At 40.6% G+C, this 17,982-nt stretch overlaps 1 protein-coding gene across 1 annotated transcript in view; it reads left to right on the top strand.

Moving 5' to 3' along the window:
• Window positions 1-17,020, top strand: part of FER1L6 (fer-1 like family member 6) — a 120,667-nt gene extending 103,647 nt beyond the window's left edge. Inside the window, exons 35-40 of the mRNA XM_068525619.1 lie at window positions 1,068-1,156; window positions 1,620-1,718; window positions 3,823-4,064; window positions 5,566-5,729; window positions 15,393-15,493; window positions 16,834-17,020. Of these exons, the coding sequence (XP_068381720.1) occupies window positions 1,068-1,156; window positions 1,620-1,718; window positions 3,823-4,064; window positions 5,566-5,729; window positions 15,393-15,493; window positions 16,834-17,020 (882 nt within the window). The remainder of the gene's footprint in view (window positions 1-1,067; window positions 1,157-1,619; window positions 1,719-3,822; window positions 4,065-5,565; window positions 5,730-15,392; window positions 15,494-16,833) is intronic.
• The last annotated feature ends 962 nt before the right edge of the window (window positions 17,021-17,982 follow it).

A 17,982-nucleotide genomic window follows, 5' to 3' on the forward strand; every position in this document is an offset into this window, starting at 1 on the left:
CGGTGAATGTTAATGTCTCTTTAGAGACCTCGGAATATAATCCTCCATTGAATTGGTTCTTCTCTTCCCGAATGCTAACTCTTTGCTTACATTGCCCCTTCCCCTGGAAATCCTCTTTTTTTTTTTCCTAGCCAAAGCCCCTCGTTCACCCAAATCCTACAAATCCTTCCTACTCTGTTGGAAGCCCCACTTACTTCATATAGAATCTCCCCTGACCATCCCAGCCCTTGTTGATCACTCACCTTCTTGCCTGAGCTGACGGAGCAATTAGCATGCATACGACAGAGCTGAACATGGAATCCACTGGACCTTCTCCCCACCTGGGCTCTCACATCCCTTGCAACAGGGTACATTTTGATGTATGGAGTCCAAAGCAATGGATGGAAGGCCCTATTCTGCCACTAATTAGCCACGGGACTTCAGATAATTTCTTTGACTTCTCTGAACCTTAGTTTTTTTATGTGTAGCACAGAAACGTAGCTGGGGGTGAGCACTGATGGGGATAATGGACGTTAAGGTACATTGGAAGCAATGAAGCATGATTCTTCTGACAGATAGTATTATCTTTGTAATCCTTAGGGGTTGGTAAGAAGAGCAGGGTCTCTAGAGTCAGCAGACAAGGGGTGAATCCAGGCTCTGCTACATGTTGTCCGTGTAAACATGGGCAAGACATTTTCTCATCTGCCAAGTAGGAATAATAACACCTACCTAGTGGGAATATTGGAAGAATTAAGGAGACAATGCTTTTGAAGTGCATAGCACTGCGTCTACCACATAGTAGGTGTGCAATAAGGTTTTGCTTACCCTTCCCCTTCTCTTCATGTACACTCCTCTTGATATATGTTCTAATTTTTAATAAAAATATAAGTTATGTTTTTGTCAACAAATATTCTGAATATAATATGGATAATATCCTTATTATATTACATTACATTATATTATATTATATGTACCTAATATCCATTACTAGTAAAGGGATCTGTTAAAACCATGAATGGTCAGTGTCTATGTGATAACGCCCCCCCCCAAAAAAAAGAATAAAATCTAAAGGATGTCTTCTTAACAAGGGCCGCCTGCAGATGTGGGTGGACATGTTTCCCAAAGATATGCCTCAGCCTGGACCTCCTGTTGACATTTCGCCAAGGAAACCCAAAGGGTAAGTAACCTGCAGCCCCACCTTCAAGGAAAGAGACCAAGGTCTCAGACTAAAAGATCATGTCATTTGATCTGGTGTCTGATACATCACATTAATCAACTGACACCTGATAATCATGCCTCACTTTCCACCTGGCCAAGTACAGCAGGGGGTGAGTGGTGGTGATAATAGTAGTGGTGGGGATTGAAATGGTGGCCCCTGTTCTATGGTAGGAGCCCCTGAGTTTCAGCATTCTGAAAAAATGTCGGTTAATGGAAGGAGGATCTGCTCAGAGAAATTCATGTTCTTGGTGATTCCAGCTGGGACACTTGGTCTTGATGGAACGAAGACCTTAAGTCTTGACATTTTTGAACTTGGTAAAGTTGAGGAAGCTTATAGACTCAAAGCAGTACCAGAATCACATAGACACCAATCGACTCAGCTTCCAAGGTCTTCAACCTAAGTCTGCCTTCCCTTATCCCAGGTATGAATTGAGAGTAACCATCTGGAACACGGAAGATGTCGTTTTAGAGGATGAGAATATCTTCACAGGACAAAAGTCAAGTGATATTTATGTTAAAGGGTAAGATCAGCAGCAAACTCCGTACCCCCTTTCCTTCTCCTCTTCACCTCTTTAACCCCTAACCAAACTATGCCTCGTGGAAGATATTCTATGCACGTCTCACAAAAGGAGTCCATCTTACTCACCTTGTTAGATAAGGTCACTTTCTTTGTCAAATATTTGCCTTATTTGGTCATTTTGCTAGGAATGATTATCCCATGAAATATTTTTGTGAGGAAATCTTACTATATAAACGTCTCTTTCAGTTAAATATTGGATGCCTAAACTTTTTGAATGACATTCAAAATACCTTTACACCAGAAGGAAGTAGAGAGCTGTAGTGCTATTGATGAAAGATGAAGTGTTAAGAAGATTATAAGCCTAATACAAAAGCTAAACTTTATACCTTCCCGTTTGCTAGTTTTACCAACCTAGGACTCAGGAAACTAAATATTTTGTATCTCTCTCTTACATCTTGGCTATAACGCAAATGTCTTTGGAGGTTTCCTTTTTGCCCCTAATCAGGGAGGGAGATGAAGTGGTAGAGAATCAGAAACAATGTGACTTAAACATGTACCCTCAGATAAAACTCATCTCAGAAACAGTAAATTCATCTCAGCCTTATTTTGGTATCTCTTTGTCTTCCCCCAACAAGAAACCCCCTTCCTCATTGACACTCCCATTTCTAGTACACTATTAAGTCTTGTTCATTTTACTCCCAAAACAGCTGTCAGCACTGTCCATTCTCTTCATCTCACCACATCACCATCATCCTCTTTTCCTCCATCATTTCCTGCTGGGGTCACTGAAATACCAATACTCTCTGAATTGGTCTCTCCCTATTCAGCCTTGCCTCCAATAATCTGTTCTCTATTGTTGAAACATGAGTTATCTTTTCAAAACACAATCTGAGCACATCAGTCCTGTACTTAAAACCCTTTAATGACATCCTATTTTCTCTGGACAAAGATCCAAATCCCTCATATGTCCTAAAATATCACCCATGACTAGACTTTGCCTGTGTCTCCAGACTCATCTCACTGGATCAGTACTCCCCCTTGCCTTCCGCTCTCTTGTCACACTGAGCTTCTTTCCCTTTTTAGAATGTGTCCTCACCTCTTCTTCTATAGGGCCTTTGCACACCCCTCACTGGTGACTTTTGCCATCCTACCCATCTCCCTCCATCCCCTTCCCTCCATGACTGTAGCTCCATGAAGGCAAGAACCATCTCTGTTTGCTCCCTATCACTCCCCTAGCACCTAGCTCACTCCTTGCCTCATAAGAGATACCACACATATATTGGTTGACCGAGCACCATCTTTAGCTAAATAATTGTGCCCATACCCCGAGTGGTACCACCCCTCTGGGAATAGAAGGGTCTTTACCCTCCCCTGCCCCAGGGTGGGTTGGGGTGGAGGGAGGGATGTCTGCTTTCAGAAAGCAAATGGTTTGGCATTATCAATTAGTTTGAATTAAAAGTACCTTTTTTCTCAAGAATTAATTAGCTGTGGATAAAGTACTAGGGGAAAAGGTATTCACTGTAGCTTACTTTATACTTGGCATGAAGGAGAAAGACCAGATAATACTAAGAGGAAATAACATAATAGATCATTTGGAGTACACAAAGCACTGTACATATAATATCTCATATAATTCCTCTGAATTTCTATGAACTAGATATTGTCATTGCTTCTATTTTCCAGATGAAACAAAGGCACAGAGAGGTTAGATAATTTACCTATGTAATGTAGCAATGTAATGTAGTGGGTGCAGAAATGGTACACGTTATAAAGAGGTAGCCCAAGGTGAGAGGAAACTCAGATTACACTTTCATTTCACATTTCCTGACTTTTCCCTTTTTATTGCGTGTGGCTTCAGATCTACCCAAGAACTGAAGACAATTCCCCAACCTCACTTAGACGGAGAGTCTTGTTTCAGTTTCCGACCCTTTGATCCTTATTTATCTCTTTCGGATTCAATGGAAACTTTCATCTAAATCTAACTATATCATAATTTTAAAACCATGGATCTGTGACCACAATGAAACTAGTTAAATCACTCTTGATTATACTGATGCCTGAATAATGTGCTCTGAGTGTTTAATTCTTTTTCTGTCTTTATTCAGGTGGTTAAAGGGTTTGGAAGATGACAAGCAGGAAACAGACGTGCATTACAACTCTCTGACTGGAGAGGGGAACTTCAACTGGCGCTTTCTATTTCCATTTCAGTATCTCCCAGCGGAGAAGCAAATGGTCATTACCAAGAGGGAGAACATCTTTTCCTTAGAGAAGATGGAGTGTAAGACGCCAGCTGTGTTGGTGCTTCAGGTTTGGGATTTTGAAAGGCTGTCTTCAGATGATTTTCTGGGTAAGCCAGAGGCTTCATCAAGCTCATATTAATGTTGAGGGTTTTGTCCCAGCTTTTGGAGAACTTAGTCTGAGTTAGCTCCAAGGATAGTAATTTCAATGCTATTTAATAATTTTGATAGCAAAATATTGAAACACTCCAAATAGCCCTTAATAGGGGATTGACTCAATAAGTTACAGTGTATCCCTATGGTGGAAGATACATATTCAAATTGACCTTTGCTTTACTACTAAGAAGCTATTAAGTTTTGAGCTAATTACTGGTCTCCTCTGTACCTCAGTTTTCCTCAGTTGTAAAATGGGGTAATAATATTACAACCTCAGAGGGGAGCTGTAAATGTGATAATATAATTTAAAAACAAAGTACAGTGCTTCATACATAGTAAGCATTCAATAAGTGATAACCCTGCAGCCATTAAAATATTAGAATATTTAATGAGTTGGATGGTTGTGCAGGGTGCATTAAGTGAAGAAATAGTGTATAGGAAAAAATCCCCTTTCGGTAAAAAATGTGTTTATTTTTATAGGAGAAAGAGATAGAGATAGCCAAAGAGACAGAAAGACTGATATAAGGATATGAACTAATAAGTAGGACAGTCGTCAACTTTTGGGAGGTAGAAAAATAATAGAAAAAAAGATTTCTATTTTTTGCTAAGGTGCATGCTCTAAATGTTCACAGTTAACATATATCACTTTCGAAATAAGGAAAGGTTATTAAGGAGAGAGAAATATAACATTCTCGTGGCATTATCTTACTCTGGCTTATATTCACTCATTGAAAATACATTGTTGAAAACTAGTGAATACAACAAAAAAGAAGCAGACTCACAGATGATAAGAGAACAAACTAGTGGTTACCAGTGGGGAGAAGGACGGGGAGAGAGGCAATATAGGGGTGGGGAGAGGGAGGTACAAACTATTGGGTGTAAGATAGGGTCAAGGATGTATTGTACAACGCAGGGAATATAGCCACTATTTTGTAATAACTGTAAATGGAAAGTAACCTTTAAAATGTATAAAAAATTTTCAACAAGAGAAAACATTGTTGAGAGCCCACGAAGATACTGGAGAGTAGCTACCAAGACAGTAAGACTTAGTCCCCAACCTGCAGTTTAGTGGACTCAGAGAGGGAGGTATGGTCGGGGGAGGAGGTTCCTATAGGCTTATGTGCTAAGGCAGGGAACAGCTCAAAGGACAGACACGTAATCCAGATCACACCCAGGGAGCAGAGAAGAGGCCCAACAGGTGACACCGGAAACTAAGGCTTGAAAGTTACATATGGTAGCTCTGCCCTTGTCTTCTACCTGCTGCCATATTACTAATGCTTTAAATGCACCAAACATGTCTTGGTCATATTTGTGCCCTCAATACCTGGCACATGCTGTGGATCCCATGTGGTCCTGACTGAATGACCAGTGAGTGGGTGGATGAATGAGTGGGTGAATGAGGATGATGATGGATTTTCAAGCCCTTCTATAACTGTTAAGGGCATCTCTTCACAGGCTCCCTGGAAATGAACCTCAATAGTTTTCCCCGAGCAGCTAAGTCTGCCAAAGACTGCGGTCTCACCAAGTTTGAAAATGCAAGTGAGGAGAGCAAGATTTCCATATTCCAGCAAAAGCGTGTGCGGGGCTGGTGGCCTTTCGCTAAAAGCAAAGAACTCACGGTAAGTGACAGCTGTAGGAGATGGGGGGAGGGTGGAGCAGGCAGGGGACCTCATGCTCTTTCAATGGGTCATTTTGTAAACTTCAAGTCAAGTGCCCTAAAATGACATAGAGCCCTTTAGGGCAAAGGTTCTGTTGAGAAGCGAGAATTTTGAAAAATTTATAAATGCATTGCACCTTCCATATTTCAGCATGCTTGATTTAATGGTGATCTATATCAGGCTCAGTTTCTATCTTCTTGCCTTGAGCATATGCCCCGGCATTAATTTTTTTTCAACATTTCTTGAAATCACACATAAAGTCCCGACTAATGTACAATTTTAATACAACTGCTTCATCCCTTCACCCTCAAAACGTGAAACTCCATTTAAAAAGTGATCCATCCTTTTAAAACTTGCTCGAGAGGGTGCTAGCAGAAAGAAGAGCCATTTACCCCTGTCCTTGCCTAGCCAACTTGGTCCATACTGTGTGACACGTGCTGTAGGAACTCGGACCTTTCACACATAGTAGAAAGAAAGCTTCTCTTGCCCTTTCTTTCAGCCCCCTCATCACTCCCCTGTAAGGGAAGGTGGAGGGCTTAAGTGCTCGGTGAAGGTGAGAAAAGGGACCGGGCCAGCATCGGGGGCCTATTTTCACTGCTGTCCTCCTCTCGGGGTGAGCGCGTTCTCCCATCTGTTCCTAGTGCCCAGCGGCAAAAGCAAACGCAAGTCAGGACCTTTCAGGTAGCAGGTCTGCATAGAGCCCGATTGCTCACTCTCTCTTTGTTCTACGGGCTCAATGGGTACAAGACAAGGATTTCTTCAAACTTAACTGGGAGCTGCTGACCTGACTCCATGGTGTCTAGTTTTAGTATGTTTTCTAGGAGCTTTCTCTTCCCTCCATTCTCAATTCAGTCCCATCTGGTGAGATTGGATCAAAAGAACAAGGATCCAAGCAGGCTTCTTCCTTCCAGTCTCCTCAAGTATGCGTTGAGGTTTTACTACGTGGCAGCCTCTGTACTCCGTTCCAGGCTTCACGGCTTAGCACATAATAGACGCTCAATCAGTGACTTGATTGATGAATGGATGAGTTCAGAAATGAAGTAAGCATGGCCTCTACTGTCAACTGAGCCCAGTGAGGACAGATGTATCAACAGTACAGTCTGCGTGAAATAGTCAAAGTGAAAATGACACAGGGAAGGAAGAGGGGAGGGGAGGAGCTAATTCCCTCTGAGGATGTTGAGGGGTCAAGCAGGGCAGAGCATGAATTTTTCAAGAACAAGGAATGATGAAAGGCCTTTTCTAGATGAAGAAAAGGGGCATGTCTACTCCAAGTAGAGGAACCATCATGAGTGCAGCCTGGAGTCATGAAATATCCCCATGGGGACAGCTAACTGCCCACTGGTCAGAGTTGTCAGAATGTAATATGAGGTCAGGAAATGGGGAATGCCAAGTCCTGAAATCCAAATTCTTATCTTTTGACATAATTCCTTTTCCTATGAAACAAACGGCAGTGATTATGTATGTATTACATAATGGCAGTCATCTATTATATTTTTATAACCCTGCAGAGTTTGCCAAATATGTTCAGATCCCTTCTGTTATTTCATTGGATCCTAATTGACTCTTTATTTTCCATGTAACTTATTTCTTCATTTCATTCAACAAATATTTATTGAGCATCTATTAAAGGATAGGCCCTGAGAATAATATAGTCCAATGTCAAAGACAGACACACAACGGTAAATGGATGAACACACAAACGCACAGCGAGTCACCCACAGGCACACCAAGAAAGCAAATTCTTCTTTTTTTTTTTAAGAGAAAAAAGTGAATTTTATTTGAGCCAAACTGAGGATTATAATGTGAGAGACAGACCCTCAGGAAGCTCTGAGAATTGCTCAGCCTAGCAAATTCTTAAAACAAGGGCTGGGAAGTGCTGAGTTAAGGCACATCCAACGCAGATATTCCCACCCCATACAGTGGTTAGAGGTCTTTCTGTGACTGTGAACCTTTATAGTTGAGGCCTAAAGAATGACAAGTAGTGAGCCATAGGGAAAAAAATGGAAGTGCGTTTGTCACCAAGCAAGTACCACAGGCAAAGGCCCTGAGGTCAGAATGGGTTCAGTGCATAGGAGGAACTAAAATACAAACAAGCAAAACCTCGCACAACTGGAGCAGGGTGAAGAGAGGGTGATGCCAATGAAGTGGAGAGGAAACCAGAGCTGTATCGTGCAGCCCTGAGACGCCATGTTGAAGAGTTTATGGATTTCGGTCTCAGATCAACAGGAAGCCAGTGAATGGTTTCCAGCAGGGAGGTGAGGGGATCTGATTCACACAGGAAACAGTCCCTCACTGCAATGGGGACAATGGGTGGGAGAGGGTCACAAGTGGAGAAAGAGAAGTAGGCAGAGATGTAGGAAGAACATGATGAAAATGTGCTGAGACATAAACCCAGAGAGGAGAGTCTTTTGCGGACAGCTGGGTCTTTGTGTCAAATGCTCCTGGGTGGTTGCATAAGAAGCAGAGAAGTGTCGATTGGGGTTAACAGCGTGGAGGTCACTGGCGACCTTTAATTAATTAATTAATTTATTTATTTATTTATTAAAATTAATTAATTTCTAACTGAAGTACAGTTGATATACAATATTATATAAGTTACAAGTGTACAATAGAGTGATTCACAGTTTTTAAAGGTTATATTCCATTTACAGTTATTATAAAATATTGGCTATATTCCCCGTGTTGTACAATATATCCTTGTAGCTTATTTTATACATAATAATTTGTACCTCTCCTGGCGACCTTTTTAAAAAGCAGTGTTGTGAAAGTTCATAGCAACATTATTCATAATAGCCCCAAAGTGGAACCATCCAAATGTCCATCAACTGATGAATGGATAAACAAAATGTGGTATGTTAACCGAAATTTCAGAAACAGAGACCTTACTGAAGTAAAGAGGTGCTTATTTGGGGTTTGTTAGGACCATAGCCTGGGAGACACAGATTCAAGAAGCATTTGAATTGTGTTCTGTTGGACTACAAAATGGGGGATGCTTATAAAGCAAAACACGGCAAGGTTACACAAGTTGTTTGTCAAGAACTAGGATTGGAGCTGGCAAGAAGTAAGGGTGCTTATTAAACAAGAATTGGTTGGCGTCCAAAATGATTACATTGTTGCAAAAGGGTTGGGGAAACTTTGAAAACTACAAGGTTTCAGGGAGCAGCTGCTAGCATATACTGTTTTCAAGATGGCCAGTAGTGTCCTAGAATTTGACACAGTTCAGAAAATTCAAGTTCTCAGTGATTTAGGAACATGTCTGCAACTGCATCCACAGTGGTCACCTGGCTCCATTTTGTTATTTATTTATTTATTTAGCTGCACTGCGCAACATGTGGGATCTTTGTTCTGTCACCAGGGATCAAACCCCCGTCCCCTGCATTGGAAACACCGAGTCTTAACCGCTGGACCACCAGGGAGGTCCCACCTGGCTCCATTTTGGATGCCTGAACCGTAGTTACTCCATTTTGATTTTTAAATGGCTTTAGATATGTCATCAGGTATATCCATACAGTGGAATAGAATTCAGCCATAAAAAAGAATAAAGTGCTGATAGATGCTCCAACAATAGACTGCTAGTTATATCTCCCGCAGAAACTGGGTTATTTGGGGTTAACAAGAATTGCAGTTTGAGGTCTGCAACCGTGGCTAGCCATGTGCAAATGCCCAGCAAAAATGGAAAGAACTCTTTTATAGAGGAGGAAAGGAAGTTGGGAGTGCTATAGTTAACAGAGCCCATGGCTTTTCATTGACTGAGCCATGACTGTCTCTCATTGGCTGAGCTCTTGCCAGGTGAGAAGAGAAAGTCTTTCTTCTCCCTATTAGGCTCTGCTATCAACATAGGGCATGAGAGCTCCCCTTTCTGGTCTCTCAACTCTATTTTAATTGAGGTTTCTGTTTATTAATTGTTACAGTTTCCATGTCTGTAAAATGAGTAGTTTGGACGGGGTGCCTCCAAGGTGTGTTTCCAGCAAAGACATTCTCTAATTCCCACTCTGCATGAACTCGCCTCCCGTGCCTTGAAGCCAGCAATCAGAAGATCATTGTCCTCTTATTCCAATTACCAGCAGCCAGGAGGGATTTGTTTATGGGCACTGCCACCTGCCAGGCTTATTTTTAAAGCTGCTTATCTGTACACCCAAGCAGTGTAATTTAGACATTTGGATCACACAGCTCCTAGTGTGGAATATGGATAGTAAGTGAAAAACAGCTCCAAGTGGAATCGCAAAAGAATGGGTACCCTTTGGAGAAGGAAAGCGAATATGTATTGAACATGTTCTTCATGAAACACATTGCATTATGCATTTAATATGCATTATCCTACTAAAAGCAACCTTCAAAGAAATCACTCCTTTAGAAGATGGAGATCAGGAAGTTTCTTTTACAGGTTAATCTCGCAAGTCTACAGTTAGGCAGCCCACGTAAGTCCCAAGAGCATAACAACTAAAACTACCTCCAGTTTAGTGTGGAAAAACAATTGTCAGCATTTACTATGGCCATGTACACTAGGAGCTAAAGGTTCAATGATCAATAAGACACGTTTCTGCCATCCAGAAGTTCACAGCTTAGCTGAGGCAGCTGGTAGACAAGACAAATCATCTAAATAGGATGTGGCAAATTCAGATTCTCCAGGAGCGGACGAGGGGAGGTATTTTCATGTGAAGATCATTTTTAAGACAAAGTATATTATATGCATTTATAGGAAATTTGAAAGACACAAAAATGTGGAAAGGAAGAAATAGCGCCCCTATGCACATCACCCAAAGAAAACTATTGCTAACATTTTGGTTATTCCCAACATGCATAGATTTTGGTTAATTTTATATAATAGTGATCATTCTATGTTAAAAATAATGCCTTGTTCATTTTGCTTTACTCAGTGTTACAATGAGCATTCCCCTACATTTTATTATGAATATTATTAATTCTTTGTATTCTCAAAATAGAAATGCTACGGTTTAATCATGTGTTTTTTCCTTAACATACATGCATTAAAAAAATTTAAGCATGCAGAAAAGTTGAAAGAATAGACAATGATCAACCATATACCCACCGCCTAGATTTAATATTTGTAGACATTTTGATATATTTATTTTGTCTGTATATGTGAATAAATGGATATAGTACACACACACACACACACACACACACACACACACACACACACACACACACACACACACACACACACACACTGGCTGAACCATTTAAGAGTAAGCTGTAGACATTCTGACACTTTACCCCTAAAGACTTCCTACGCATCTCCTGAGAATATGGATATCCTCCTACACAACATTTCATTGTGAAAAATAGGACGATTTGAACATCCAAAAGAATAATGACTATGCTTTGTGCATTAAAGGTTTATCTGAGTTTTGAATTATTTCCTTAATTAGCTACCCAGAAATGGAATTCACAGGTCCAGAGTATGACTATATACTGTAATGCACATACACTCACACATACATATATATGTGTGCAGATACATATATGTGTGTGTATATATATATATGTATATGTATGTATGTATGTATGTGTATGTGTATATTCCTCTTCCTAAAGGATTTACCAGTACACATTCCCACCATTAATGTATGAGAATGCCTCATCTCATAGGAGTGACAGTTGTGTTTAATAAGCAATAATTATTGCTGAAGAAGGCACGTCCAACCTGAACACAATCACTTCTCAGTCTCCCCCAGCGTCCACCCTCCAGGCCCAGTGAAGTTTGAAGCCCATAGACAATGGATGCGATACAACAAATCTAGTCTTTTTAGGACCTTTCCTTATCATGTTCTTCCATCCATAGATGTCATTAGGTTAATAGATAGTCTCTCACTCTGTCCATTTTTTCTAGCTCTGATTTAAAATTACATTTGGAGGATATTATTAGCTTAAGACCTCTACCTGGTACTTGGTTGAATGCTGATGATTGAAATAGGACATGGAACCCTCTGTGTGGAGAGATATGGAATGAGGAGCAGCGTTTATCAGACCATGTCGGTAAACACCTTCCCCTGCTGCCTCTGGGATACCAGATAAATGCTTTGTGACCACGCAGGCAGGGCAGTGAAGCGGGGACAAGGCTCTTCCTGATATTAACTGACAACTTCTATGCCTGGGGCAGAATTAATTTCATATTCTCTGCCTCCTTTTTTTCTTTGCATTTTTTTTTCCTGTGGGAATATGGGTCCTTGGGACTTCTCTGGGAGTTTGCTGAATAGGCAGAATATATTTCTCATTAAATTATGTGTTTCTGTCCATAAAATAGTGTTGAAGGTAACAATGATTTTTTAAGTGTTTACTATTCACCAGGCACTGGGTTGAGCACTTTATAAGTGTTGTATCATTTATTTTTCAAAGCAATCTGATGGGGTACATGCTATTAACATCCCAGATCAGTGAGACTCAGAGAGGGCACGTAACTCACCCAAGGTCACACAGCTAGTAAGTGGTAGAGCCCGATTTCAGATGCAAATTTGTCTGCACCAAATCGTACCCACTCAATTCCTATGCTACGCTATGCTATACTACTCCTTAAGCTACCCAAGGCAAGTCGTTAGATGGAAGTCAAAAACATGTTCTTTTTTTTCTTTTTAAAACCAATTTATTAAAATATAATATACTTACATACAGAAACGAGTAACATATATTACAGAAAAGTGTGCCAATCATGAATTTTCACACACTGAACGCTCCTATCGGCACCTAGACGAAGAAGCAGAACCTCTCCAGTGACCCAGACCCCTCCTGCCCCTGTCCTGACCACTCTCCTGACCTCCAACCTCATCATTTGATCATGTCTATTTCCTTCTTTAGCTAAATGAAAGCACACATCATGTATTCTTTTGTGTTTGGCTTCTTTTCTGCAACAATGTTTCTATATAGCAAGTGTGTTTTTCAACATTTTATTTGAAACATCAAAAATACATTCTAATGCTGGAGCCATGGCAATGACTGTGAGGCTCCTCTTGAACATTTCAGAAAAGGTATATTGATTCATTGTTAAATAAATAGGCTGCTTCTTTTTTTTCCACAAAAAGGGGCCACTTGGACACATAAAATAGCAGAGGATGGGACTTGGTATCAGAGGACCTGGGTACAAATCTTAGTTTTACAACACAAGTTAGCAAACATCATCAAGCCTTCGTTTCCTGGGCTGTAAAATGGGAATAAAAATGTCATTTGTTTTGCCAAGCTGTCAAATGGTTTAAATGGAATAAGGTCTTCACATACCACCATGCAAGTTATACAGCACTATGGCTGAGCTTATTGTTAGGCAATGAAGACACCTATGATCCTTTCACTCTCGTCCTAACTTGTTCTCTGTTGATTTTTGTCCTCTCTTCCAAACATTTTGGAGCCCAGCAATTGGTTAGTGACTCTTAAACTCTATCAAGTATAGAGGAGTTGGATGAGGCTCCCAGCGTATAAATATATTGCTCAGTGGAGCTCAAATCATCTCTGAGAAACATCTGGAAATAAGCCCTTTTGGCAGATTGGAAGCCCCTCTGCCATGAGTTCTGGGCTGGATTCTTGGGTTTCTTCCAGCCGTGAAATCTTGCAGGGGCACCGTGGGCTCTAACTCTGCCTTTATGAAACCTAGAAGTTAGAGCCAAGTTGCTTTAAAGAGCTTCTGGCCATTTGATAGATGAGGAAACTAAGACCCAAGAAGACAAATGCTTTTAGGTGGCAATGATGAAGACAGTCATAGAATCATCTCATGTTAGAGCTGGGAAGGTCTCATAAAACTTCTAGTCCAATTATCTGGCAGTTGGGAGGCAGCCTGCTATAATGGGAAGAGCATGAGCTTTGGAATCTTACAGACCTTGGTTCAAATTCCAGTTGGTTAACTTATTGCCTGTGTGACCTTGGGAAAGTTAGTTGACTTTTATGGCTTCATTTCTCTATCAATATAAAGGAAACCTACTTTGCTAGTCACTGTAATAGATAGATGATAGATATAGATAGATAGATGATAGATAGATAGATGATAGATAGATAGATAGATAGATAGATGATAGATAGATAGATAGATGATAGATAGATAGATGATAGATGATAGATAAAAGAACAAACCTGGGACAAAACAGGCATTCAATAAAGCATTGCAATTACAGTTAGAGTTATATTACTATTGCTCTACTGTTGATAGATATGATAGAATGGATAGAAGCTTTATATTCTTTCTTTCCTGGTTTTCAAATACTTCCTGAGTGCCTTAGGTGCAAGTCATTGCCGATGGAGCCAAAATTTCTCAATAGGAGCGAGAGAGTACATATATACATATTTTAAAGGAATATTTCTGGATCAGAGGAATTTAATGCCTTCTGAGTTGGGTCATGGTACTAGTCTAAAGAATGGATGAGACCACCTAGATTTGAACTCATGATTTCACTTGTAATAAAAGCCCACTGTGCTTCTTTACTAATTCAGACAGCCATGACTCTGCCTCTCTTCTCCAGCTTCAAACTCACACCAAATACTCTACTTTTCTCTAATTTCTCCCATGATTACATTTTCATGGCTGCCAGCAACTAAACTTGCTTGTTAAGAAGCCCTGGCTTTTTCAGAGAGTATAGGTAAATTAACACAAGACCATTGGTTCATCAGAATCTTAGATCTTTTTACTGGGGTAGGAAATCAACCATGCCTCTGAAGGCAGGTAATGCCCCATCCACATGAGATTCAGAAAGACAAGCTTTAACAGCAATCATAGGGGCTAAAATACTTTGGTGATGCTGCAGTCTCCAGCCACATCTGTGTCCCTCCTATCACCTTGAATCTTGATCCACAAAACCAAAGGAGGCAGGAGAGAGGGTCCCCTCCACCAAGAACAGGAGCTCCAGGAGATCAAGGGTCCTATTTTTCTTAATCACTACGTCCCCAGGGCCTAGAACAGTGCCTGGCATACAGGGGGTCCCCAAAAGTAATGAATGAACAAGAAAGAATGACTCCTACCTTTTGCAGACATCCTGTCTCATCCTTTGATAACCCAAGACTTACATCTCTGCTACTATCTTTGGCACAATGCTCTGAAGAAGCATATGACTCATAATTTTCAAACCAAAGAGGCTGTTTCTTACTGAGGAAAGAGAAGGGGAGAGAGAGTGCTAGAATAAAAGGATAATTCTAAAACACTTAGGGGGGACAACAAAAACAAGGAAGGATGACAGAAAAGCCTTTTGGCAAATGTAGGTCCATACCCACCCATCTCCTCTTGAGAGTCATTGACAGAGAAGAAAGACGGTAGCAGATTCAAAAGGGTTCTGCCACTCAAGTAATTAGTCCCCTTCTGAATTCTTACCTTCTATAATTCATATTACTTCTGCAGATACTAAATGATTACAAGTGAAATAGTCCATGTGACTGAGCATATGTGTGTCTATGTGTACATGTGGGACCCCCTCTTCTCACAAAACTCAAGAGTAACGTCGTTCCAGGGCTTTTATTGTCCGTCATAAAAATGGCTTCTCCCAGGACCGAAAAGATAATATTTCCTCAAAATAAAGCAGCAGGATAGTCAAAATCCTTCCTGACATTCTCCCACATGATAACACTTCTTCTAGAAGGTTGGCGTTGCCCCCAGCAGTTCTTTGTGACTAGAAACTGTTTGTCTTTGTGCAGGGCAAGGTTGAAGCTGAGTTCCACCTCGTTACGGCAGAAGAAGCTGAGAAAAATCCTGTTGGAAAAGCCCGAAAGGAGCCAGAGCCCCTGGCCAAGCCCAAGTGAGTGAAGTCACGGGGTGGGGACATCAGAAATGGGAAAGACCCTCTGAGGTCCCCATATCAGAGGATGAAAACATTTCTCCAGAACATCCCGCTGGGAGAATTGAGAAGGAGTTAATAGGTACCATCCAATCAGTGTAGCTTTTTGTTTCTATAATTGAAAAGTATTCCAAAAACATTACAGAATGTTTGGCAAATGGACAGGACACTTTTCCATAGAACTACCACATAAGCACTTCCAGAATAATTTCATATATTTTTTTCTACTATTTTTTTCATGGGGATATGTTTCACATGAAATTTTTCCTACTATTTCTCTAATTATGCATACAAAATTATCTTCATATTTCACTTATCCTTTGCTGAGAAATTTTGCTTTGTTGCCATAGTTGTCATAATTAGGATTTTTAAATGGCTGTGGAATAGTCCATAGACTTGATACCCATAACTGAGTTGGTTGCCACCCCATAACTGGATGTTTAATTTACTTCTACCTTTTTTCCATTATTATAATATGATAAAAATGTTTCCCCTTTATAAATTATCACCTTAAAATAAATTTCCAGAAGTAGAATTACTAGCAGCAAGTGTTACCCTATTCAATTGAAACCATGGTTATATATCAATTAAAAAGTAAACATATATAGATATGAAATGTGTACACAAAATACTCTTTCAAATTGTATTTGTCCTACCCCTCCCTGGACTCCAAGTGTCTCATGATTAGTAGGTGGTCCCTTCTCTGTCATAGTGTTAGGAACATAACTGGTGCTTCATTAATTCAAAATTATTTATTCAACTCCTACAATGTGTACCTACTAAAAAAAAACACTTTGAAGAACACCAAAGAAATATAAGATATAAACTCTGCCTTCCAGAAGCTTTCAGTCTGTTTAGAGAGAACACACAGGTTCATAAAACAGTCATCAGAGTGTGGAAGACATATGTTAGGTTCAAACAGTGGGTAAGTCAAGCCATGAGTGAGGCAGGAATTCAGAATGAGGGGAATTATTGTGGACTGGGGTAGTCAGGAAGGGCTTCATGGAAGAGGCAGGGCTTGAGCTGGTCAGGGTGGGACAGACAGAGGGCCCTCAGTTCTCTGGCTGGGTCCTAACCAAACTCTTGCCCTCCTCCAGACCAACTTTTAAAATGATGAGGAATCATTATCACCCAAAATGTTAGCTGGCTTCTGCTTCAAGGCAACATGGTCTTCTCCCATTCTCGGGCCTCTCTTTGTGGGCCCCTGGAAATTGGGAGTCAGAAATCCTTCCTGAGGTCTTGAGACTCCTATGTGTTGACAACATGGCCCCTTCCCTGATCTTCTCTTGCTTCCTTCTCAGCCGCCCAGACACCTCCTTCTCCTGGTTTGTGACCCCCTTCAAGTGCCTGTACCACCTCATCTGGAGGAATTACAAGAAGTACATCATCATCGGTTTCATTCTGATCGTCCTCATCATCTTCCTGGTCCTCTTCATCTATACCTTGCCGGGAGCCATCAGCCGAAGGATCGTTGTGGGCTCGTCGTAGAGGGTCATGGAGGACCCAGACCTTCCCTTTCTACTACTCCTCTCTTCTTCCTCATCTGTAAATGGATAAGAATGTATGATCTGTGCAGGCACTGTGCCGGCTGCTAAGGGGATAAACCCAGAGGGCCCAAGAGCCACTCCCTATGTCTAAGGACAGATCAGCTCTTCTTGGAGGAGATGGGAGAGGAATAGTCCTGCCCTACCCCAACCCTTGCCACTACCTTTCCAATTTAAAAGCCTTAAGTCATGGTTTTGTCCATGGGCAGGATGAAATAATGGCTCCTTTACCCCATAGTAATCAATGGTGACCTCAAATTGACTTAGGAAAATATTTTCTAGATCACTAAGTAAGGAATGTGTTTCATGGATGAGGTTTAGGAAAAAGCACAACATACATTTATGGTGACGTTGAAAAGGAAAAGAACAGCATTACTTTAGGACAGATTTGGAAGGAAGGTATTATACTTTCTTCTGGATTCTGGACAGTAAAACGACAAGTCAGGTCAACAAAACAACGCCCAATGTTCAAATCCACAATAAATATAAGCTAAAAATTGAAAATTCTTCTAAGTTAAATAGAGCTCATCAAATTTACTTTTATGTCAAAAGATGTTGGAATGCTGAAAAGCCTTTAGCAAAAGTATTTGAAACACTTTCAGATCAGATGGTATCATAAGAAATGTGCGAGAAGAAGGGGTAAGCAAGAATAATTTAGGAATCAGCTCTGTCTGGTGTTCTACACATAGGTTATCACTCATGGCCTGTCTTGTGTATAAAAAAAAAAATTAAAATAATGTTCTAGGCCTAATTGTGCAGCCCTGACCCTAAAGATATTACGCTTAAGAATTAAAAAGATTTTGAAGCAGAAAACCCATTTCCCAAGAAGTTGTCATGAGTCCGTACTTGTGTTCTTAAATGGGATTAATTTAAATCTATTCATTTGATGGATTAGAGTTGTTCTTT

Source organism: Eschrichtius robustus, chromosome 17, assembly GCF_028021215.1.
Source record: "Eschrichtius robustus isolate mEscRob2 chromosome 17, mEscRob2.pri, whole genome shotgun sequence".
Classification (NCBI taxonomy): Eukaryota; Metazoa; Chordata; class Mammalia; order Artiodactyla; family Eschrichtiidae; genus Eschrichtius; species Eschrichtius robustus.